Genomic DNA, 27,002 nt, shown 5'->3' on the forward strand with positions numbered 1-27,002 from the left:
TGGGTGCATGAAGCAACGCAGTAGGACAGCATGGTGAAAGGCTGTATTTCAGACAAGCTAGCGTGAGACATGATCGATGTCCGCCATTTGTCTTCTTTCTTTTCTTTTCAGAAACAATACACTTCAAGTGTGCCCCAGGCTTTGCCTATGAACATGTCACGCTGAAACTCACAAGCGATGGAGCAGTTCCTCAGTGCATAGAGGGAGGTGGAAGGCGAAAGCACTGTCAGCTGTAATTGAGAGGGACCGTGAGCTGGTTGTGCGACCCTCTGAAGCTCAGAGCCAATGCCTTGTACTGCACATCTTCCCCAAGACACACGCCTACACAAACAGGCAGGTGGACAAACACACACACACACATCCATCCCTCAAGGGGCGTGTAACAAAGCCAAAGAAAAGAGTTCCAGCTGAAGCCTGGAAAAGTGGGGCTGCGCAGCTCTCCAAACCAGCTGGGGGCCTGGATCGTGCCACATCCTCTCTCTGTGGACAATTTCTGCTAAATGGATGGAAACGATACGAACTCAAGGTGTAGAGGATCTTTCTGTGGTATTATGAAAAACAAATACTCTTATCTGGCTACCTCCAGTAAGTCAGTGCAGGGATGTTAGAATATGTGTAAAATGTTTTATAGCTTATAGAACCAAATCAATTGTAATTTGCATTACTTTCACAAGTAAATGCTGACTAGCGTCAGTGCATTTAAATAATTAATTTAAAGAATTAAACTTCCTTTAGACTGAACAAATAGACCAAGAAATGTATGCACAAGTTAATTTGACTTTGCCCCAAATATATTGTTTTATGATGTGGTTTACATTAAGTTAGCCAAATTCACCTTCAGAATATATTGAATATCTTTGAATTCCATCATTTCTTATTTCTCTGAAAGCTGAATGCTGTTAGCAGAGTCCACCTCTGAGAGAGACCTTTTCTCTTTGATGCAATAACTCCAATCCTTGGAGTGTTAATAAGTGGAGACTGTGGCTGCTATAAGAAACCCATCGGGGGGCTGGGTATTGGACAACCTCCTGATCGAGTCAATAAAGAAGACTGACCCTCGATTGCTGGCTGAGGCCGGGTCATCCATTTCTGCACAGTGGACTCACCGTAGTCTTTCTTGCAGTACTTTTTCATGTTGATCTTGAGCTTGCCCTTGGATGCCTTGCAGTGAGAATCACAGTCTGTGGAAAAGGGGGAAAGTGGTAGTGGATTAGCTTACACCCAACATCACACAGCCAACCTCACAATTTGAATGACTCTTTTATGACTGGCCTATTTTCTTTTATTGAAGAAATTATTTTTAGGCACACGCCAGAATTTACACTACTGTTCAAAAGTATGGGGGCACTCCTGCATCTTTTAATTTGGTCTGTGTCTGTGTTCTTCTTTGTAATCCGAACACCTCAAACTTCACCTCAAATCTTCATCAAAGATTTGTCTGTCCATAACACTTATTTTCCAATCTTCCTCTGTCCAGTGTCTGTGTTCTTTTGCCCATTTTAATATTTTCTTGTTTCTCAAACTAGACACTAGTAATGTATTTGTTCTCTTGCTCAGGTGTGCACCTGGTCCTCCCACTCCTCTTTCTATTCTGGTTAGTGCCAGTTTGCACTGTTCTGTGAAATAAGTAGTACACAGCGTTGTTCGAGATCTTCAGTTTCTTGGCAGTTTCTCGCATGGACTAGCCTTTATGTCTCATAACGACAATAGACTGCCAAGTTTTTAGAAGAAAGTTCTCTGTTTCTGGCCATTTTGAGCCTGTAATTGAACCCACAATTGCTGATGCTCCAAACACGCAACTAATCTAAAGAAGGTTTTCAGCTGTGCTAGCATAATTGCAAAAGGGATTTCTAATAATCAATCAGCCTACATAAATGATAAACTTGGATTAGCAAACACAATGTGCCATTGGAACACTGGACTGGTTCAAATTTATTTATAAAGTTCTGGTTGCCGATAATGGGCCTGTGCACACCTGTGTAGATATTCCATTAAAAATCAACCCTTTCCATCTACGTGTACACTGTATTTCTGATCAGTTTGATGTTATTTGAATGAACAAAAAAATTGTATTTAAAAAAAAAAAGACATTTCTAAGTGACCCCAAACCTGAATGGTAGTGTACCCTCAACAGTAGTGGTTCCCTACCTTTTACGTACTCTGTCCCATCAGGGGCCTTAATATCCCTGGTTGGCAAACACTGCTTTGCAGTGCATCTACTGTGAAGGATAGACATGCTCAATCTCTTGCCAAATGTAATTATGGTCCTCTGCCAAATATTATTATGGTCCTCTGTGTCAAGCTTTCTGTGTCCCCCAGGTCTTTAAAGAGTCCCGATACTGTAATGGTGTCCCTGCAGAGGTTATGCAGGCTTATAAAGATTCTCCAGTCAGCTCACTCCCACTCTCTTCCTCTAACCTCTACACATCAAACCTCTAGCCTGTCAGTCCTGGCATCCATTGTGCCAGAACTGAGGGTTGGAAAGGTCACTTTTGCACAAAAGGCGGTCACTGAGGGAAATTAGCTAGAAGCCTAGCAAAAATTAGCAGGGGCCGAACAGTATCCAAACCTCTTGAGGTGAGAAAAGGAATACAATCATGTCGGCCAGGACTAGCCTCTCTATAGCCTCTCAGGGGAGCCAGCTGCAAATCAGTGGCCAGAAACAAATTGCATAAAGTAAAATGTTATTCATCATCTAGCCTCGGGTGGTCATGGGGTCAAAGCCCCTTCTTTCATGAGTACTGCTGCACCATGTGTTGAAATCTCCTAAAGCAAAAACCCTATCCTGTATATTGCCCCACTGTATCTAATAAAGCACAATATGTGAGAAATATATATTTTAAAAAATATTGATAATCCTTTGTAAACTGTCAGTGAAATGTTTACATTCCAAAGATCCACATTTAGACAGAGAAAAATATGGAACTGAAAGAATAATAAATAAAAAAAACAATGACATGTTGAATTATGATTAATTGCTTCAGTGTCTGGTGCTATCCCTTTGACACCAGCCTTTGTTGACCAGGGCTAGGAAACATGCCAAGTGGCTTTATCGATATCCGCCGACCGTCATGTTGTCAGGGAGCCAGGCATCTTTTGTAATAGCGGAGATGGGGCTAAAATCAGAGACCCAACTGAAAATGTAAATGGTTTGTTCCCTCCACTTTTCTACTGACTGACACAAATTGGAAGCAGAACATCTCTTGGTGTTGCTCCCCTTCCCAGTGTAATAAGCCCCATGCTCTTTTTTTGGGAGGGGGGTGGGAACGAGGGGTTGGTCGGCCAGGGAAAAGGGGGGCCAGTTGGGAGAGAGGGGACCTTTCAGCTTGCCTGAATATGGACAAACTTCATTATTTCTTCCAGCCCTCTGTCCAGTCCTCCCCTTTCTTTCCTTTTATACACAGTGTGAATGAGGTTGCCCGGGTAACAGTGGAATGAGAAAAAAACGCCCTGCCCCAAAAAGGCAGATTGGGGTGAAGTCGGGGGATGGGGAATGAGCGCATGTATGTGGAGAAAACATTTCTAGTGAAACGCCTGGCAGCTTTTGGTTGGAGAATAAATGAAAAAAGGAGAAGGGAAATCCTAAACTAAATGAATTTGACGAGTCCATATCGACCACACCTGATTTCCATGTAAATGAAGTGACAAGGGCTGGTGCCTCTTTGTCTCTCCCTGGCCCCTGGAGGCCCCTTCGTCGTACCTTCCTTTGATAGCTGCCGTTGCACATTAGCCCAGCAGCAGAATCCCAGCACAGGCCATCACACCCACACTCTCATTAAGGCCCAAACCCCCACTCGGAGGACAAACCTTTCCTTGGTGTGGCCTCTTGAGCTGGGCCAACGCCATTCTCCAAGGTCCCTTGGGACCACACCGCTCTTAATTTGGAGGGTGGTGTCTGCGTGGGTCCCTGACAAGATTTCATAGCCTGTTGCAATTGGTCACTACTGCATGGGAAAGTTAAATCAGTGGTGCCGAACACTGTTAGTCCGATGTTAAAGATAAAACGTGACCTAGACTATGGTAGGTTTGCAACAAAGACGTGGAAGCTAAAATTAGCTTATTTGCAACAAAAAAGGAAAACAGTGGAATAATACTTGAAGACCAGCTTTATGTACTTGAAGATCATCCACTGTAACAGTTTGAAGCTGTCTGGGTATTAGACAATGGAAATAGAATGGGAAAACATCCCAAATGTTCGCACTAACTAATGAAATAACGTCCTGTATCAAAATGTATGCATATGAAATAAAAATATAGAAGTGTATGAAAGAGGATGTCAATCACAATGATTTAGTTACGCCTGCATTAAGTTACGCCTGCATTAAGTTACACCTGCATTAAGTTACACCTGAATTAAGTTGCACCTGCATTTAGTTACGCCTGCATTAAGTTACGCCTGCATTAAGTTACGCCTGCATTTAGTTACACCTGCATTAAGTTACGCCTGCATTTAGTTACCCCTGCATTAAGTTACGCCTGCATTAATGACGCCTGCATTAAGTTACGTCTGCATTAAGTTATGCCTGAATTAAGTTGCACCTGCATTTAGTTACGCCTGCATTAAGTTACGCCTGCATTAAGTTACGCCTGCATTTAGTTACGCCTGCATTTAGTTACGCCTGCATTTAGTTACCCCTGCATTTAGTTACGCCTGCATTAAGTTACGCCTGCATTTAGTTACCCCTGCATTAAGTTACGCCTGCATTAATGACGCCTGCATTAAGTTACATCTGCATTAAGTTACGCCTGCATTTAGTTACCCCTGCATTAAGTTACGCCTGCATTAAGTTACGACTGCATTAAGTTACGCCTGCATTTAGTTATGCCTGCATTAAGTTAAGCCTGCATTAAGCTACGCCTGCATTAAGCTACGCCTGCATTAAGTTACGCCTGCATTAAGTTACGCCTGCATTAAGTTACGCCTGCATTAAGTTACGCCTGCATTAAGTTATGTCTGCATTAAGTTACGCCTGCATTAAGTTACGTCTGCATTAAGTTGCGCCTGCATTAAGTTACGCCTGTATTAAGTTACGCCTGCATTAAAGCTACACTTTACAACGTTGGAAATGAAAGTGATATGGAATGCAACAACTTGTGTTACAGACAATTTAAAAGAAGATTTTGATTTGGTTTGTTTGGTTAAATAACAACTTCCAGATAATAAGAAATGATTCTCCCTTTCAATTCAGAATGTTTCTTCAAGGAAGTACAATATGCCGGCCTGTTATTCTTGTGACAGGAAATTCAGTTTCACGTTGACATCGTTCTACCAGTAAAGAATAATCTCTGCTTTCCACAGAGCATAAGATATCGGCCCTTTACCAATTCATAACACTAAAATATAGAATATTTTTACCATAGATATATTGTATGCAACTTTAAATAGCTTCATAAGAATATAAATATAAGTGAATTCAAAACAACACATCCAGAATTTAGTTTCAGATGTCAAATGAGTAATCCACAATTCAGGAAAATATGCACTGTATTAGGAACAAGAATAACAGAATTCAGAAATTAGAAAATATATATTTATACAGTGTTTAGGACAGACCATAACAGTGCTATGATAAATGAGGAAATTAAAAAATATCTGATTTCCCTCGATCAAACTGTTTCAATCATAATACCCACTACAGGGCAAACAGTTTCCTTGCATGACGTCTGTAATAAAGACTTAAATATAAACTCAAGAAGTATATCAAATATTTTGGATAAAATATCTAGATCTGTTAGAACACAAAATCTCTTGATATATCCATTGCAATCAAAAAAAATTAGCAGCAGGTGCAAGACATCCAGTGGAAAAAACCTAGCACAGCGCCATAAAATGGTTGTTGGTTGCAATGCCTGTTATTTGATTTACCTGCATGGCAATTTAAGTACACATTAGACCAAAAACAAGTTGGCTTATGGAACAAAAATACTTTGCTCAAGGTCTCTCATTGTTCCCATACGCACAGTATGTCAGGGCATCAAGCTTGCACTAAATGACTGAATGTATGAGCTAAACATTACGGAGGTATAATTTAAAATCAGTGTTACATTATAGTGCATAAACCCAGAGCTATGTGTTGAACAATGCGGTTTAAATAAGTGTGCATGGGCAGGATTCTGTCCTAGAAAAGTGTGACATGAATGGATAAAAAACAGGTGTAAATGAAGCATGTAATCAGATTTGGAGGATACACTGGGCAAGATGAACACAGATTGGGAGGCCAGTGAGAGACGTGACCAAAAATATTGATCTCACATCACTTTTTAATTGCCATAGCTAGTGAAGGCCACATGTCTCAGCAGTGTGACGAACTCACCTGAGGCCTCCTCAGAGCTGGTGTATGTGGCAGTGGGAGATGAAACGGGAATTTCTGGAACAGAACAGGAAACAAACAGTATGACCTTTCATATGACTTCTCGGTTTGACAGCTTCATATGTGAAAAACTGAACAAAGTAGTCAGGACGTCTCACTTCTACAGTTCCCTTCCTGTTCATTTTTCTTAGGGATCAATGGGACTTCAGAGAATTAAATGTAGTCTAATGTGAATGCCTTATAGCTTGTCATGTTATTGATTTTGGATCAGTGAACATATATTATGCTTGAAATACACAGTAATAGCCAGATTCCTATTTGTTTCACTTGTTCTGCTTTATTGTATGGCTGTGCATGTAATATCAGAAAAACAATATATTAAGTTTCTGAACCTAAAACATACTATTTAGAAAACCAGAACCCCATTTCCATGTGTTACTTTTCCAACAAAATTTACAAAATAACTTATTCCAGTGAATTCACAGATTTAACTCATTGCTATTGATTGTGGATCCTGGTCAAGCATATATCACACATTCCTTTTGTATTATGTCTTTGTTCAATTTCCGAGTACAACAAAAGGTTGTGTAAAATGGAGGACACTTGTAGATTTCTGTGTCCCGGGCATTATTGTTATCTTGTCATGCCAGCTGTTTAGCGGTGCTAAACACTCATCTGCCCAGTTTGTGTGCGGCGGTGGTGTTAAGCAGTTGAAATCTGTGTACCGCTGATACTGCCAATAAATGTACAGTATCAGGCATCAATCTTCTGGACTGAACCTTTAACTTGCTAGGCTAATATAAGAGTCTAGCCATTATGGCCTGCTTTTTAGGCTTGGTGAATATGTGAACTATCAAACAAAATAAATAATGTAACAGGAGGACAAAATGTAGTAGAATTAACTTGGGAAATGAATTCATAAATAAGGCTGGGCACGGCCAACAGAAAAAATCTGCCTCTCAATCATTGGATTGTTATTCAGAGATGGATAATCTATTTGTCAAATAATTACACCACTGATTTTAATATTCATACAATTACTGACAATATTACTAAAATTGCCTGAGCAAACCACCTTTTCTCCATGTATTAACCTTCAGTGATCCATTAATCAACGTTTAAAAAGAATGAAGGTATTGTTGAAAATCAACCATGGCACATGACAATTTTTACCCACGTGTTTATCAAAGTAAACAAGAACTACATGACAAAAAAAGAAGAAGAAAAAAAAAACTTTTGTGGGAGAGAAAACTCATGTTTGATAAGATGATAATGTAAACTATATCTGACCAGTCACAAAAAAAAAATATGGAAAAATCCACATACAGTATCTTGCTCACTTAGAGTTCTTTATTGTACCTCTATCTTAATTATGAATGCTTACATGGGTGCTATTTCTTTACAAAATGACACGCTTAAATCTATAGACTGTTGCCCACCTTAAAGAACAACCCACAGTGAAGGTTGTTGGGAGATTGTGAGGTGTTGGATCCAATCCCCTTTGGGGCGGTACCATGGAAAGACCTTGTTCGATAGATAGTAATCTCATGCCTACTTTATTAATTACATGAATTATTCTTCAGTATAAAAATCAATTAGTGGGCTGAGGGTGGCCTGACTTGTATAATCTGTCTGAGGAAACGTTTGTCAGCGATGAGACGTACTTATGCAGGGGGCGATGGGAGACCGGCTCTGCTGGTAGCCCTTGGCACAGCGGTTGCAGGTGATGCCAGTCACGCCATCCTTGCAGGGGCACTGCCCGGTGGTTTGGTTGCAGGTTTTTCCAGCTGCGCCCACTGGATGACAGTCACATGCTGTTAGGAGGAACGAGAAGGAAACAGACAAATTAGATTTCAATTCAAAATGCATATTAGATCAAAGTTATTGGCACCTGCCCTAATGGTAAACCTCCAAAAAGTTTGTCCAACAACTCCCAACAGATTTTAAAGAGTTGAAGATAGCAACAAGCCTTTGTCTTATGCATCAGTGCTAAGCCATTTTGCTTTTTTACAACCAAATGGTCACATGGGTCACATGCTCTTTCACCCAACAACCTCAGTTAACTTTGCAGGAGTGAGAAAGACTGAGGAAGTCAGTAGAGCACAATCAGAATTCCTGCTAATGATAGTCTCACCAAGCAATGCTGAACTTTGGAGTCTTAGACTGCTTTGCTACCTTAAAGTACACATGCCATGTGTCCATGAGCAGTGTGTCCATGGTGTTGGGTTTTCTTCATGGACCGTTGTGATCCACATTGGGCACAGCAGACCCTTTGCTCTTCTTAGATTGAGTTTCCAATGCAAAGCTTTTTGGCAAAGAGATCATTACCAATAAAGCCTGAATAATGTTCCCCATTAATCAGAGAGTGGAACACACTTCAAAGTCGTCTCTTTAAGCTGTTAGTTGGGAGGATTGCACATTAAATGTAAGAATTTTGTTTTCTGTGCGTGCTCTGCCAAACCTTTACCATATAGCCTGTGTTTGAAGTTGAAGCCCAGCTCTCCCCATTAGAGTTGTGTTTTATGTAGCAGAAGAGTAATATGAAAATAGCTTGAAGTGGTCCAATAAGGGCTGGAGATGGGTGCTATTAGCTCAGATTCAATGGCCTTTATGAATTTTAGAAATCACTTGTTAAATAAAAAAAATCTAACACTTTTCAATTTGGAGTGAAAGTACATTTGGCAAGTATGACTGCAAAATTTTGTTCATCATATTATGCCTTTTAACAACCTGACCTCTGGTTCTTCAACATTTTAAAACCTGAGGTATACTAAACTCCTACAGTCATTCTGTTCAAAATGTAAACTAAAACAGGTCATGAATGAAAATCATGTTTCTAATCAAGTCCTCCATCTTTCCGTGCCAGAATGTTATTGTGGTTCTTGCCTACGTCACACAGTAGGAATACAATACATATGCCCAGGGTTATGAGAGTATGCGTTCAAAAACAGTATTCTAAACTGTATATGTAGGGAAAATGTAGCCGTGCTCTTGCATTCTGTTTATTTTATGGGTATTATCTTCTAAAGCATTTTGAAATGACTTTCTACAGTCGCGATAGAAATTCCAAACAGGATGTAAGTCTTGTCCTAGAGTGCAACCTCCATGTTTATACAAAACAGTTGTTAATAATTTTGGGGTGGGTTTACATTACTACATAAAAAAAATTAAATAACAACATCTCTGGGATTTAAAATAATATGAAGAACGCATTTAAAATGTATATTTTTGATAAATGTGTGATATGAATCCAAGTAGAGACATACATTTCAACTCCATCACAACACTGAAAACCATCTCTTTTACATTTACTGTCTAACAAGTGTTTAAAGGCTTTATACAGCTTTCTTAATCATCTTTATCAAGTTTGCCAGTACTTTTGAAGTAGACTATATATATATATATATATATATATATATATATATATATATATATATATATATATATATACAGTATATATGTATATTGCGCCGATCTGGTTGTTGTGCTGATCTAGTTTCTGCCTGAAGACTCCTGCTATCTCTCACTGCCACCTACTTGTTCCCACCTGTATGTTTCTCCTGCTGGTCATCCTCCTGCTGTGGAATCTTCACAGTTGGTCTGTAGTAGGGAGTCATGTAGTGATAATGTAAATGTTTAGCTAACATGCAAGATCGATAAGCAATCTTCCATACCGATTTTTTTTTTTTTTACATTTGGTTTAATTTTAAGATTTTAATCATTTAGGATTGAAGACAATTCTGATGTAGTTCACCTAATCATTTTTCAGGACTTGCAGTTTTGGGAGAAATTTTCACAGATGGCTAATGAAATGACATAAGATCTTTATCAGTTAATATGAATCCTTATCAGTCTTTAGAGTTTAAAATTGGTATCCTTAACTCCAGAGAACAACATTTCCCAGTAAGGAATATATTGATAATTAAAAATATATAAAGAATTACCTTCAATGTAATATTAATTTTAATAGAAGGATACAATTTTGGTTAACCAAACGAATAATACTAAGAAACCTTCATTTTCAAGAATCCCATGAATATTTTTTGTAACATTTTACAAAGAATGCCACATTCAGAATAGTGATGCGGTCTGTGGCTTCACATCACACATTATTTAGTCATCTTCCTCTTGTCTGAAAATACTGCAATGTGCTAAGGGCCAATTCACACTAGATATCTTAAATAAAAGGAACACACTTTCTTGTGGGTTCGGCAAAGGCCATAACACATTTTATAATGTAAAGTTCTAATAAGCAATACGGGCCTTCCAAACATGGTTTAGCTAAATAAATAACAAAATGATCCCTGCAATGTGAATATATTGTGTTGCTCTATGCGTAGGATTGGTGTGGTGTAAATTCTAGATTCAGAAGTCCCAAGATTATTCTGTATCCATGTATAAACAGACACTGATAGACATCAGGGAAGCTAATTATTTTATTGACAGAACTAGCTAGAATGGTTAGTTAGCTAACTCAACCACTTCTGACACAAATGCCGTGCTTGTCTTGTTTTTATTATGTCTTACTGCACCAATGAGAATCGTGTGCTTGAATGGCCCAGACCAAGGGCTGCATGGAGGGCTGTGCAATTGGCCAGCATGGTTTTGATGGGTTAGGAATCCAATATGGTCTGATTTTAGTCTTCGTACATTACAGTTGACATCAATACAAGCATCATACTCCAATTCTCACTTCAACACAATGTTAAATAAACATACAAATAATAGACTATATGTAGGCTAGTTTTACTGGGGGGGCAATGAGGAGATTCACCATCTGTCCGACATGACATGACTGACATTTATTTCCATTAACCTATTTTTCACATTCATATCAGATTTTGGTGAGGTCAACGGGCTGTGTGCATGTGTTGTGCCTAACTCTGTGAGCCCGATACATTCCGGTTGCAAATTGTGAATAAAAAAAATTAATAACGCTGTTCAAATCTAAATGTTCTTTAGATAACTCTCATTAATGGGAATAGTTGCTAACATTCTGAGTACTACACTGGAAACAAACGTGAATTAATTTCCTTATGAGTGTGGACATGCCAGCAGTATGGAGGCAAGGAGTGGCTGAGAAGTTGGAGTGTGGCCCTGTGTGGCTACCCCACTGCCCTGGGCCTGGTGAAAGGCTTATATGGCAGAGTGGACGAGAGGACAGGGAATAAAACAAACCCTGAGAGCCGTATTTACACTGTGCTTGATGAGGGATGAAGTCGTTAATCTGGGAAATAAAGCATGAGGCATTCCACAATGCCACTGGAGACGCTGTGTTTTGGAGGGGTCTATTTCTTACCCTCCACCTTTATGAGAGTAGGGATTTGACATTTTGGGGGTTCGGGTTAGAGAATTTAAGCAGACTTCCTCCTGGCTTCGTTGGCACAGCATTGTGTTTCCTGTCCAAAAACAGCAGAGAGAGAGATGGTTGACTGAGTGGTACAATAAATACCGTAGGCCCTAACTTATGTCACTAAGCGCTGAGTTTGTCACCTGAGGAGAGCGAAGCAATCAGGCTGTTTGGGTTTGATCCCAGGACCACATTCAATGGCGAGGCAGCGCTGGAAGCCTTCAGGTTACTGATACAGTTCTCTAGAAAGCCTCAGACAAGTAACTATGTGGTAAGCTCATTAGGGAAGGGGAGAACCTCTGTAACATTAACTTGCACATAGCTTCATCCTCTGCCCTCGCTGCATCCCAAATATAGCCCGTAAAAATGTTTAGGCTGGCAGCTTGCAGTGCAATGATGACGCTCCCAACCATTAGTCACTTCTGAGAAGTGCAACAGATCAATCAAACAAGTTCAGAAAGACAGCACAACATGACCTATGTTGGCCTTGAACTCCAATTAGGTGTGAACTTTGAAACCTCCACGGGGAAACAACCCCAAAACAGAGTGGGTAAGCAGCTGCTTTAAATAAATGATGGTTGACTGTGCTGATGCTTTCATTCCGAGAGACTTGGAATGGTCATAATGAGTTATGCATGGAGGTCCCTTCTGGTCTGCAGTAGGAAATGTAATATGTAACAGTTCCATTGACTAATTGGCCGGTGGTGTACCAGGCTGAAGGGCACTGGAGGATATGCGCCCCCAGGGCCCGGCTCAGAGCAAACAGGAATGAAGCCACAGCTGTGTTTTGAGACCACTATGCTGGTCTGCACAGAGTCACTCAGTTGTCACTGAAGCGCAAGCAGAAGAGGCCACATGCCGACATGATGGCTCCCAGTGTACGACAGCACATTGTAGTGGGACTAGGAATACACATGACTTGAAACAATAATATATTCTTCATACACGGAGGACATTAGTGTCATATAATTAACATTTGGAAATACATCCTGTTTTAGGCCTAGGGTAATGGCATTCTTAAACAGCCAGTTCCCCACAGAGTACATGTTTATTTCCCTCACCCAAGATATCCACTGCCAGTGACAAGAGCAACAAAATAAACATAATCAACGTGGGAAAAGTTAATTGCTATGTACCACCGTAAACATGAATAACAATGACGATATGCAACAGAAAGTATAAATCCAAAGCTGGATCAGAAAACGCAGATGTGTTTAATTTTTTTATGTGGCTCTGTAAACTCACTAGCTAGTTAGAGTAGAGACTACAGCGGGTGCTGCTGTTGGACTGGCAAGCTGAAGTGTCATAAACCAGGCTATGTTATCTTGTGTGATTGGTCAACAGCGATGGCACCGCTTCAGAAGTGGAACAGATTTCTATTGTGTCTGCCTTGCTTGAGCCTGGCTTAAGCAGCCTTCATGAGTATGAGCACGGCTGACCGCGCCGCCTGGATAGAATTCCGCCCCCCGCCTAGGCTTAGTTAGAAATGAATGGGCCACAATGCCCGCCGCACGTGTGCCTTAATGTGGATGGATCTGATGCTGAGGTGAAAATAATGCTTGGCTTGTTCAAAGAGATTGTTTGCACCCACTCATGCACTGAATTCCATGGCACAACTCACTTTTGCTTTTGGCCACTCTTCCGTTTTTTCATGGAAACTCCCTGAGGTCTCCCCCCTTCCCTCTTACAATTGAAGGACATTTAGGACCAATCCTTATGATTCTCCAAGTTAAGCAAATAAATCAAATAAAATGAATGAATGACTAGCATGGTCACTACGGTCCATCTTTGGGATCCTCCTAATATATAATAGGCAATGTCCAAAAAAAATGTATTCACTCCAATCCCTCTATGAGAGATATAACTTATCAAGTCAAGGCATTTCTACCAATAGTTTTTCAAAACATATTGTGAATTCCCTCCAAACTGCCTCAGCATCTGGTTATGCTGGTGTGTGTGTGTGTGTGTGTGTGTGTGTGACACAAACGCTTGTTTGCTTAATGCACTGGGGCCTATCTCCTCTCCCCCTGGAGCAGGAAGAAAGCAGGATTGACGCGTTTGTCTGCTCCCTAATCCTGGACAGCTTGGACTCACACCTGATTGATGTGCTTGCACCTGTGAATGTGTGTGCATGGGGATGGGGGAAGATTAGCTAGATCTGTTTCCACTCAACTGTACAGCAGATCTTCTCACATCTTATTCCTGTTTGTTTTGCTTGTGTTGTCAGGGAATTCTCAAAAGACTCCACATACCAGAGGTACAATGGCTCTGTAACACTGGCACAGGTGGGAGCTTTGGTCTCCTCCAACTTTCTTTCCTCTTTCTCACATAACAAACGGCAATGAAGTAATGGAAAGTCCTACGCATAAAAGTTGCGAAAAATAATGCTAACCGCATTTGAATAACTTATTCTCTTCTGATAATTTGTTAAATGTCCAAATATCATACAGAACAATTAAACCTTCCACTGACAACATAAATCTCGCAGGTCCAAGGATGGTATCTCTGAGCCTTCCCTGATCCATGCAGCAGCCCAAATACCTTTGCAGGCCCTCCTGTGGGAGATGACCTTTGACATGTCCCTGAAGAAGCCCTCCTTGCAGTAGTGGCAGTGGCGTCCGGCAGTGTTGTGGCGGCAGTTGAGACAGACTCCTCCGCTCCGCCGACCGGACAACTTGTACAACTCCATGTTGAAACGACAGCGCCGGGCATGCAGGTTACAATGGCAGGCTGGAGAGAGACAGAGAGACAGAGTGCAGGGTAGAAAGAGGTGGAGACAAAGAGAGCACAGGGGGAATGTCATAGAGGTCAGAGGTGTTCGCACACTTGTAACACAGGTGTTGAACACACTTAACGAAAGCTTTGGTTTTCTGAACCTCGACGCTCAACACAAAGGATCTCCAAACATTAGCTGGAGCTGAAAGCTGATGATATATTGTAGTAGGGTGTTGACCATAATATGTTCCAATCAAAAAGCTTGCCTGCTGATAGAAGATAGCCAAAGAACAACTAGTGATTTGCGGTGTACTGAGACATTGAGAAAGGAACTGCTACTTTAATGACACCTGTGCTCCGATGCAATGTGTGAGTTGAGTTATTAAAACAATAAAACTGACTGATAGTGACGTCAGGACCCAAAAGATGTGATTTCTATCCCACAGATATAGCTTTTACAAACTCTCTCAGCTAGTTGCTTTATTATCATAACATCATGAGGAATAACTTCCCAATAAAATACAGTGATTTACTCATTAGTTCTCTGTGGGTGTATTTTCCACCTCTGCTCTGCTGATATTCTATTCCAAAGTACTGTCAAGGAATGTTTCACTTACAAATTTGAGTATTTCTGTTTTAGTCTCATTCAGGCACGTACTGCTGTGACAGGGCTGGAGAAAAAGCCCACATGGATTCTTATTGTTGAATAATCTCTCCATCAATGCATCCAGCCTTACGGTTACATCCACTAGATCTGAGCGATAAGGATATATGCTACACATTCACCAGCACCCAATCACATATGAACCAACTTCCACCTGCCATTGGGGACCTGGGTTGGCAGGTGGGTGGGATTCAGACTGGCTTCCTCTAAATGGGACACAGACACAGACACACCAGGGTGTTTGGCAGCTGTCATGGGGTTATCACACACACCTTAAACCGCAGGACCAATCAACACTCACAACACACCAGACACTCTCTACCCCTGGCTCCTTACCAGCTCCTTATCCAAGATGTAATCTCCACTCTGGGTGGAGGTGTGAGTGGACATGTAATAGGACTTTTATTTTATGAATGGGAAATGGAATGGAATGCTTTTTGCTTTCGAACCAGAGGAAACATGGTATGCTGGTACTGTACCTTGAGTCTTTACAGTGAGCCAGTTGAAGAAGCATTCATTACAGTACAGCCAGTTGAGATTGGAGAGATTAGCATGACCCAGGAAAGTATCCGTCAATGAATGAATCATGCAACAAAGGCCACATTTCCCCGTTCCCCTTTTATGAGCAAAGAGTTTGTGTACACAACAATCTCAAACACATACCCCTGGCCAGCTCTCCAATCACTCTGTTAATTGTTCTTTAGAGCCTCAAGTACTGATAAGCTCAATTTAGACCAGCAAGCCTAAATGTATTTCACAGCATCTGCCCCATATAGCTGTCCACTGACAACAAAATAACAACTGAAGAAACAAATTACACAATATGTTTTCAATAAGAATGCAAATTTAGTACGATTATGGGAGGAAATGGGTTTTCTGAAGCTCCATGTAAATAATTGGGGTTGTAACAGTGGGCACATACCAGGCAGTGTAGCATACACTGGTGCCTTTTTGCTGTTGTTTGAAGTGCTGCTGAACCTACTAGAGGTACGAAATCTCAATCTATTTATGTTCAAGTATTGTAATCATGTATAGTGAAGGACATGGCACATGTGGGACTCTGAAATGATGAATCATCCCACAACTTGCAGTAGGTGAATTGATATTCTGTTTTCACCTGAGAGAGAATGAAAAGGCCAGGCTAATAAGCATTCAAAGCAGGCTGTGGATTGTTGCAGAGCCTCAACACCTCCGTAGCACATACACATACCCTGCCTGTCACCAATGTGTCTGATGTTAACCAAACACAGCGTGTACTGCCATCTATGTCTTCAGACTGCAGACAGGAGTTGAGTGATTGGTTTTGAGAGGAATGCTGGGCTTATTCAACAATGAAGAGCGAAGGAATCTGGTAAAATTACTGTTTATTCATGATCAGTTAGTGTTTCAGTCACTGAAGGCTCGTAATGATAGCGGCCAATAGTATACAACCCAATAAACCCTCTCAACCTAACACTGTCAGTCAGCCGAGGGAAAGATAACATCAGTGTCCCCTGGGCAGAAACATATACAGTACTTGCCACAATCCCAAAGATATACTGCACACATTTTTACTGTGTATATACTGAGAACCAGTTGAATCAGCAACACACCCAACACAGCCCATGGAGAAAGCTGGTAGGTAGGTTCCAGAACCTTCCAGGGACAGCAAAAAGTGCCAACCCCACCCATGTACAGCTGCCTCACAATATTTTTTATTGAGAATTAAAGCAATGGCTTTAACTGGATTTAGGATACACAGGTTATAGATCAACAGAATGCTTACGTGCCAGTCCCCTTGTGAGAATACAACAACAAAATAAACAAATAGTAAATAAATAAGAAATAACTTAAGGAGAAAATACAAAAGTGTAAACATAAAGACACTAATGTGATTTAAGATTAAGGGTGCAAAGACGGCCATGTGGCTATGGTATCTGCAGTATATGCACAGTATCAAGTGGGAATGGAGATGTCTAAATTGTGCAGTAGCAACAATACTAAGTGCTGTTATGGTACTGTTTATAGTATAATTTTTGAGGTTCCATTGTGAGGTGTTTTTATCTCTATCGCAAATCTGGCCAATCTAAAAAAAAGTCTGGTCAATATAAATAAAACACTTTGTATTTCCCCTTGTAGGATCTTTAATCAGTGGGCCCAGGACTAACCCCTGGGGGCCCAGTGTTAAGAGTCAGTGAGGAGGTGGTATTGTTACCAATACTGTTACCAATCCTCATAGCCTGGTCAGCCATAAGAGAGTTCAATTCCATTTGAACAGTGTGGAGTCCAGGCCTGAGTTTGGTGATGAGACTGTAGGAAACAGTAATATTCAATTCTGATCTGAAGGATGAACCGAAATCTTCCTTTGATGTGAGCCTTGACAAGCCTCTTAAAGCTTTTCATAAGGACAGGAGTGAGTGTAAACTACAAAAATATAGAAAATCATTAATGTTTTACTTAAGTAACGTGATGCGTAGTAAAGTAATGCATTAGGTACACCATCACAGAGTGTTCAATGGTATTGGATATACTGCAGCCCTGGTTTGTATTGATCATAAATGGCTTGTCCAGTCTGACTGTAATTTGTGTTAACTTTGGAACAATGTTTTTTATATATATATAATTAACCTTTTTGAAAATTTGAAGAAGGGGGATCCAGAGGCTGTAACCACTGGGTAGAGGCATTTCACATAGAATATTTCTGAAAATGTTCATTTGGTGTATAACCTAAACTTCGCAACACTGCTGAATTTCTTTTGTTGCAGGTCTTTTGTCCTGTTACATCAGTCACCCTTATAGTTCTGGGTTTCATGACATACATTCATACAGACACTGATCATTTTCCTACTATAAATATTTTGATTGCGCACTGCTGGAACAGCTGCTATTTTGATGAGGGTGAAAAAAACAAAGCCTTTTTGAATGAGCTATCCAGATGATGAATCATTTTACAAGGTTTTTGAATGCTTTTGATTACTTAAGTTGGGGTGTAAAACAAAATCGATGTAAAAATACATACTTTATAGTATAATGAAAAAACATCTATTTGCAGATATTTCTGTTATTGGGAACACTGTTTCAAGGATGTTGTTTAATAACATATTGTCACCCTAGTAACACAAACAAATAAAAAAACACAGTGTGAGCACTGATAAAGAATGCATAAAGGCATTTTCCTTTGATAAGTCTGACCAGAGCTAACAGGTTTAGACAAACAGCTCTTTGAACATCAGGACATTTCTCACCTATGTGTCCTTTTTAATGAGGCCCCCATTGGAGGCGGTGAGGGAGGAGGTTTGAACACGTCATTCAGCAGCTATTGGAGCTCAATGGAAACTCTGACCTCTCTACACTGGAGGTCTCCCGTACTGGGCCCTCACACCACCACTGATACTTGGCATTTAGAAGCTCTCTCCCCTTTAGAGGGACATTTGTAAATGTTTCTACCTTCCTCTATTTGCCTTTATTGCTTATTTGGAATTGCCATTTTGCACTGTATTTGCCCTCATTGCCCATATATACATTCCACTTGTAAAATACACTTTACTTAATACTTGTACATTTCCTGCCCTCTTCTATTTGCACTTCTGGTTAGATGCATTTCGTTGCACTGTACTCGTACTGTTCACTGACCATAATGTTTAATCTAATCTAGAGGGCTACTAAACACAAAAACTGCTGGTTGTTTTATTACAGTTTGACATGGTTGGCTTGGAGGATAGTGCTGGTGGAGGCAAAGTGGGGGCAGGTTGCCTGATGTGTATTCAAGAGATGTTATCAAGGTATTGTAAATTCAGCCAGTTATGCCTTTTTATACTAATGAAATATCATCAACAATTGCTCATCTTTACTTCAAGGACCTACCAAGCCGACAAAGAGTGCACTTTCTGCCCTGAGATGTGACAACAGATGTAATATATAAACCGGATAAAATAATTAGATTTTGGTCTTGAAATGGTGTTTGTTACATACAGCAATTCAGTATGAGGCTGCTTAGAATTTATTAAGGTGATAAAAAAAATTATCAAAAATAGAAATCAGATTCTGGGTAGTTTTAAAATGTTTCTTTACCCACATATATTCTGGCTTTGGCCCAAACCATTGGTTTCTGTGACCAAACTGAACAGTTGTCATTTTTCAAATTCTAACATTTTTTGAAGGGGGTGATAGCTTTTAGACCGATTGTGGAGAAGTAACGTTACTGTGTGGGTTTGACTGGAGAAAATATGTTTCAGTGGTCATGCAATCCTTAATTTCTATGTGACTAGTCAGAAGGTAGTATAAGGGAAGTATGCATCCAGTAAATATATACTGCCTGTTTGCCTGAAGACATATAGAGGCTCCTTTTACACAAACAACCCCTGTTGCTGTGCTTAGCAACAACTAAAGCGGGTTTAAAAGAATTCTGCATATGTGGGTGTGTGTTCACTCTCTCTGCTTGCCGTCTCAGCGGGACACCATACCCCTCTCTCCCTGTGGTCTCTCGGGCACAGAAGCAGTTTGGGAAGGCATCTCCCCTTTGCTTTGCCATGTAGAGATGTCACAGGCAGCGCTCTCTTTTTATAAGCCCAGCTCTGTGATCTCTGGCAGAGATCAATTAGCTGAGCAATCAGGCCTCCCCTGCTTTTGTGTAACTCCTTGTAAAACAGAGGGGTTGCCTAGCAAACAGTGAATATGGCATCTCAACAAAAACACCCCCTCAAAAGTCACTCCTAACAATGCTCTGACAACAAGGCAAAACCAAACTGTGGTTCTCCTGTTTTGAGCGTAACATTAGCTAATGTGTAATGGGTGTAGACCGATGCCATTGTGAAAACCAGTCAAATGGCCTAATTTGGGCAATGCCAGGTTGCTACACACAAGATTTTATTACCAAGTATCAAAATCCTAACATGATAAGACCCCAGTGTAAGAGTTATAATTCAAGTATTTATAAGCACAAAACATTTTTTTTACTTTAACATAGTGTTAAAAGTATATAGGAATATATCGTTTCTCAGTGCGCACATTAGCTCAGTATCCTACTCTGTCCTAAATACATATTTCTTCCCTTTTTTTCTTATCAATGGAAGAGGTATGTCATTGTGTAATTTCTTGAGAAAGTATTAACATTACTCTAACATGTTGAAGTGCAAATATTAGTTAAATATGTTCCCAGTTATTGAGATATTACTTTTGTATTTGTGTACAGGCATAAATGGACATATAATTGAGCCGCATAGTGACATTATTCTGCTAAAAGAGGCCACTGCCATCAGGGAATACCATTGCCATGAAGGGCAAAACTGATCTGCAAAACAGGACTAATCGGACCAGACAACCTTCTTCCCCTCCTCCAAGGTCCAGTTCTGATGCTCACATGCCCATTGTAGGTGCTTTTGACGGTGGACAGGGGTCATCATGGACACGGACCAGTCTGCAGTTACGCAGCCCCATACACAGCAGGGTGTGATGCACTGTGTTGTGTGACATTCCTCCTGAAATCCATTATTACAAAGATCTGAGCCACAGTATATCTTCTGTCAGGTCAGACCAGATGGGGCTGCCTTAGTTGCCCTCACACATCGATGTGCCTTGGGAGCCCAACACCATGTCACCGCTTTATGGTTTGTCCCTCCTCGGACCACTGTCAGTAGGTACTCACCTCTGCTGACCGGGAGCACCACACAAGCCTTGTTGTTTCAGAGATGCTCTGACCCAGGCACCCCAGCCAAGACCTGACACTAGCTAACAGATCAATAAATTACAAACATGGGAGTGCAGTGCATGGGCACCTTAACTACAAAAAACCTGTTTCCAATGTTTTCATTTTTGTATGCGTATTTGTAGTACTATAAAAAGTTCAGAGATATACTCTTGCCTAACATGCAAAAAATTATGTAATAATGGAATTCCTGCCATTACTCTGGATAACACTGTTATTTTGTGAGTAAACAAGTCCTTTTGGATCAGACAGACGTAGTTTTAGTACAGTATTTTAACATGTTAACAATTTAAGTATTTTAATAAGTTAACAATATTAATGAAACCTAAACTAAAATTCTTTGTTAGAGGGTGACATTCTCCTCAGTGTAGTATCCCAACCATAGATTATTATTGTTGCTTGTTTTCATGTGTTGTCATTTATGTACAAATAAAGAGGCATGTGTTTTCCTTCCTAAAATACAAAATGTCATAAACTTTGATGAATTGCTGTTGGACTCTTGTTGTCAAAAAGTTTATTGGAAGGCTTTCACAATCACAGAGGCCTCTGTACTAGTTGATCCCAATGATAATATTTGTGTCGGACAATTTTTCCTGCTTCTTTAGAGCATATCTCCTGTACTTAGCACTTTCGAGCATTCATAGAGATTGATCTGCAGGTACAAGAAAAAAAGATCAGCACCATGAACCAACAACATCTTATAACTATGCAACCAGCTCTGCTCTAAAAAATTAGCAGTGTGTGGTGCCAATACACCAAGTCTTCTGAGAAGTAATAAAAACTAAGGAGCATTATCTTTTATCCTGCCTGTACTGAGCTAGTGATAGGATCAGAGCAGGCGGGAGCACACTTCAGACCGACTTGTCATCATGGCGCCTGGTTTTCATGAGTCATGCTCTATTTAAAAGCACACCAGATCCCCTCAGCCAGGCATCGTCATCACATCAGGGTAGCTACTCCTGAATGCTAAAAGTTGCAAATTGTATGCGTTAGCTGTGAGCAGCAGCTCTAAGGATAATTGTGACTTATGCACACTTATCCTTATTAACTCTGCTGCTGTCTGGGCGGTCAGTGTGGAAAAACACTGGACTATGAAATGTACAATTACAGTATCAGGTTGACGTGCCTCTGGCACAGCGTCCTGTGGTGCCATATGCTGCTGTGTGGTGGGATAAGATAAACAAGTATATATGACGGGGGTCTCGGTTTGACGGTCATCTGGGGAACATTTCCGCTTTAGTGTGTGTGTGTGTGTGTGTGTGTGTGTGTGCTACACATTACCGATGACAAAACATGGCAGCAAGAAATACACCTCAGTGCTGTAGTATAAGTGGTGTAATCATATTATAAACAACTGATTCACTTCTGATGTATTTGTCCATATATTTTCTATGTGGGTGTTTATTTTCTGAAAGCCCTGTAATACACTGTGTATGAAAAGAAACCATCTGACTAGGGTCTATTCGTTTTCTTTCTCAGACATGTTTATTTGCGTTTGTGAGGGAGGTGATACAAAATCCTTCACTTGATAAGCTTAATAAGCGATTTTTACCCAGTTCCTGAACTTTTACAGAGTTCAGTTAATGAAAGTTGCGGCTCAATTTATTCTTAATTTATTTTATTGTGTTTAGCAATTCACATAATGGACAAGCAATAAAAGGATGTGCAATGCTAATGACAGAAGAATCCATATTTGGCTTCTCAACAATTTCACATTATTTACTTAATGCCATTAACAAACATTCCATCACAATACTGCTACCAAGAGACCACCTTACTGATTTCCTTAATTTCATACATACAGCCGAGTGAAAATCCAACCTGCAAGTTAAGGCTGAGGCATATATAGGCGCTTAGTTTATGTTTAAGCTTAATTTATGCTTCTCCGAAGATGAACATCAATGGATGTGTGAATCACTGCAGAGAAGGGGCTTTAGGGTAACTGTAGCTTGCAGAGGCTCGCAAAGAAGCGTTTGTGCATACCTCACGACATGTAAAGTATTCTGTTTCTTCAGAGACCTGTCTATTCTTTGTTTTGTGTAGATTCAGTCTGAATGAATACCACACTGCCCTCTGGTACATGTGCTAGTGTTACGCGCAAGTGCCAGTCAAAAGTTTGGACACACCTATTCATTCTAATTTTTTTTTTTTTACTATTTTCCACATTGTAGAATAATAGTAAAGACATCAAAACTATAAAACAAAACATAAGAAATCATGTAGTCAACAAAAAACAGTTAAATCCATTTATATTTGAAACATTTCAAACTAGACACCCTTTGCCTTTATGACAGCTTTACATACTCTAAGCATTCTCTCTACCAGCCAAATGAAGTAAATAGTAAAAATAAAGAAACAGCCTTGAAATACCCTTCAAATACCCTTGAGCAGTTGTGGCCCAACTCTTGACTGGTACTGTATGTTGGCAAGCACCTACGCGAGCATCTGCCGAGTAGGCCTGTCATGCTTGCGCAGATGTTGTCACGGAACTACATAAAGGCCATCAGACACAAAGGCAATTAGATCCTCATATGGATTAACAACTGTCACGTTCACACTAATTACTTCCCAGCAGAGAACTCTATGTGGCACGCACAAGTAGCACCCTCTCCTTCTAACTCTTGTTGACTTTTACTAGTGACTGAGCCGACGACTAACGATTTAACAATATGAAACACTGCATGAGATGAGTAAGAGATAGAAGGTCAGAGCACCAGTTGGTCGGAAGAGCTACAAGGTCAATTCTACCTACATAATGCTGTTGACTCACACTAAATTCATGTTTTTTTTTACCAAAGCACTTATTCGAGAAAAAGCACCTCAAACTTGCATCTCAAAAAGACAGTTTAAAAAAACGCCATGGAGTATGATGCAACACTTCCGCCCCAGCGATGTGTCCTCAGTCCTCCCTGTTCAACCATGACTGCCTGGCTCTACACAACACCAACTCCATCACCAGGTTTGCTGACGACACCAAAGGTTTAGGTCTGATAACCGACAACAATGACTCAGAAGGAGGTAAGGAAACTGGCATCGTGGAGCCAGGTCCACAACCCCTCCCTCAACGTCAGTCAGATAATTGTAGCTTTCCTGAAGCGGAGGAGGGAACACGCCCCAATCCACATCACTCCAGACAGTGAAACAGTTTGAAGTTCCTCAACTTTAAAATACCAGTGTTGTGAAGAGGGCGTAACAGTGGCTCTATTTCCTCAGCAGACTAAAAAGGTTTGGCATGCCACCCTAGGTCCTCTCCAGGTACTATCCCTGCAACATTGAAAGCATCCCTAGTGGTCCATCGCAGCCTGGTATGAGAACCGCTTCACAAGGCCACATGAGCAGGTCCTTTGGCCACATCACTGGTTTAATGCTTCCCCCCATGCAAGACGTGGCACCTATCAAGGACCCCACACACCCCAGCCACGCTTTGTTCATGTGCTAACTGTCAGACAGATAGGGTCTGTATCAATTTGCAAAACATTAGACTGGTCGACATTTTAACTTGACTGACCACACACTTTTACTAGTGACTGAGCCGACAACTAACGATTTAACAATATGAAACACTGCATGAGGTGAGTAACAGATAGAAGGTCAGTCACTCACACACACACACATTCTTGCCACATGCACACTTCATTAATATTGTTACCATGCACCTTTTTACTATTCATTAACGCTCTGTCATTATTTCTATGGAACAATTTAAACATCCTCACTTTAGAACCTTATATATGAATAATTGGTAAATACAACACATACTGTACGTGCCATTTGTTTGCACCCATTTCTTTACATTATTTATTTTGTATTTATTGAAATCCTTAACTATATTTTTATTACATTATTTGGATTGTTGTTGGATTGTTGTCCCATACCATTTTGGGGTTTACCCAAACCATTGTACATAATTACAACTATATCACTGATATTGTAAGTAATTGTAGGTCATATTTCACAGAAGTGCGTATCTCTAGTCACGTTAAATCCCTTTCACTTGGGTATCAGGTGTAAGCAGGCAGTTGAACCAGCCTGTAGCTCACCAACCCCTCATCTTATCACTGAGAACTTCTATCTGAGTCATGGTCCTAAAAGGGACACGATCCTGGTGTGGATGTCCTTCAGAGTAATTTATTGGGTGTGAAAATTATTTCAGTTACTCCACAGTGTGGAGTCAGCGTTTCCGTGGTGCTACAGGTTGTGCTGAAATACCTTCACCACGGTTCACCAGTATTTTAGAGCTTGTGAGGACTATGGATTTTTTTCATTAACCACAAATATCCTTTATTCTGCACATCCATCAACACAATATCTAAATCCTAGCTTATAGTGTTGCCTTTTGTTTTCATTTACCACTGAGGGTGGAGGTGTCAGCAATCAGAATGTAAACCAACTCTGCGGAGTTAAGCATATGGGGGGAGACTCTTATTCTGTCTTTAAACTAGAGGACATAAACACAGAAAACCTGCTGTGAACATCTCCTGCCTGCCCTCATGCGCTGGGACTTGGGGGTAAGGGGTACAAACTTCAACACAGCATAAGTGTTCCTCCAATCGTGTCCACCACTGTCTCCTGTGCTGCGAGGAGGGAGGGAGCAGGAAGTGGCTGTGCTGAACTGGGTGATTATAAATCAAAACCCTGGCATGTTTATTGTGCTTTCTCCACTTTTCTCCATGCACTCATTTATAACGACCCTGACACCCTATGTTAAAATCTATCTGAAACTGTATTTTTTTGTGTCCAGCCAGCCATTTTCTTTCTCAAAAGGCAGAGGATCATTAGTTCCTGGGCCTTGTTCATCATGTATAGTGTTGTGCAGAGGCGTTGCTAGGACCACAATACATTCAGGGCTTAGCCCCCCCCCCCCCCCCCCCCCGTATTTCGATATACATGCTAGCAGCCTATCTGTCTACATTGACATAATGCATGATCGGAATTATAGATTAATAGATCAGGGGCTATATTTATTTTTTTGGTCCATTTGAGATCTGGGGCTATTCATAAAAGATCCAGGTCTATAGTCTATCTGAAATCTCCTTACATCTGAAAAGAACCTCCTTGCAAACTAATCATTAGTTTAGGAAATGAAAGTGACAACTCTAGAGATTAAGTGACAACATCGCATATTTGCGATGCAGCCAGACAATATTCTCTCAGAGATATAACTGCAGAACCTTTCCATTGGGGGTCCACACCATACCTTTTAAGCTTCCTTATGGGGAAGAAGCACGGGTCTCGCTTTTTTGACAAACGCATCAGTGTGTGTGGACCATGTTAATCATTAGGCGATGTGGATGCTGTGAAACTCAAGGCATTAAACGTGCTTTAAACCTCCTCTTCCTCCCTGTAGACACTGTAGTCTGATCGTCGCTGGTGATTCGGCCTACCACTGTCATGGCATTATTACCGTTGATGTTGTTGGAGCCTTGCATGGCCAAGGAGTAATAGGTGGTTAGTGAGGACAGCATGGGGCTAAGCACACACCTCTGGGGGGCCTCTGTGGTGAAGGTTGGTGCGGAACATATGTTGTTGGCTACCATCACCATCTGGGGACGACCTGTCAGGGTGTCTAGGATCCTGTTGCCGAAAGAAGTGTTCAGACCCTGTATCCAGGGGTTGGTTATGGGCCTGGGGGACTACAGGGTTGGACACTGAGCTATATTTAACAAACAGCATTCTAACTCTAGATATCCTCTGGTCCAGGAGGGCGATGGCAGTATGTTTTGTAATGAAAATTGCATCATCTGGGATCTGTTGGGTCAATGTGTTTATTGGAGTGGGTCCAGAATGTCTATGTGGTGTTTGTGGTGTTTATGGTGTTTATGGGAGACATGTGAATCAGCCTTTCAAAGCATTTAATGTCTACAAATTTGAGGGCTATTTGATGATAATCATTTAGGCAGGCTGTGCTTGTCTTCCTGGGTACCAGTGGTCTGCTTGAAATGAGATTGTATAACAAACTGGGTTAGGGAGAGGTAAAACAATTCAGCAAAAACACCTAAAGAACGCATTTCACTCATTAGTAGGCTTCCATAGTTGAGCAGCTTGAGGCAGGGGTTTCACTTTGAAGTGTGTTGAAATAATTTGCAAGCCCTGCCACATCCAGCAAGCACCAGCGCTGGTTTACGAGGATTGAATCCTAGTCCTGTGTTGATAATTTGTCATGGATAAACTTATGTAACTGAAGAAAGTGACTGTTGTAGTGAATGCTATTGAAGAACACTGGAACACATTCAAGTGTGTTTTCATTTTACAGTCCTGTTGCTTTACATCCATTTAATT

At 40.7% G+C, this 27,002-nt stretch overlaps 1 protein-coding gene across 2 annotated transcripts in view; it reads right to left on the reverse strand.

The window, feature by feature from the left end:
- The window catches only part of ntn1b (netrin 1b), a 62,481-nt gene that overhangs the window by 12,702 nt on the left and 22,777 nt on the right, over positions 1–27,002 (reverse strand). For both annotated transcript variants that reach the window (XM_020050645.3, XM_010874506.4), the window contains exons 3-6: positions 14,203–14,391; positions 7,976–8,125; positions 6,315–6,368; positions 1,107–1,181 (exon numbers count right to left, since the gene is read on the reverse strand). In XM_020050645.3, coding sequence (XP_019906204.1) covers positions 1,107–1,181; positions 6,315–6,368; positions 7,976–8,125; positions 14,203–14,391 — 468 coding nt within the window. The remainder of the gene's footprint in view (positions 1–1,106; positions 1,182–6,314; positions 6,369–7,975; positions 8,126–14,202; positions 14,392–27,002) is intronic.

The sequence above is a fragment of the Esox lucius genome, chromosome 11 (assembly GCF_011004845.1).
Source record: "Esox lucius isolate fEsoLuc1 chromosome 11, fEsoLuc1.pri, whole genome shotgun sequence".
Lineage (NCBI taxonomy): Eukaryota > Metazoa > Chordata > Actinopteri > Esociformes > Esocidae > Esox > Esox lucius.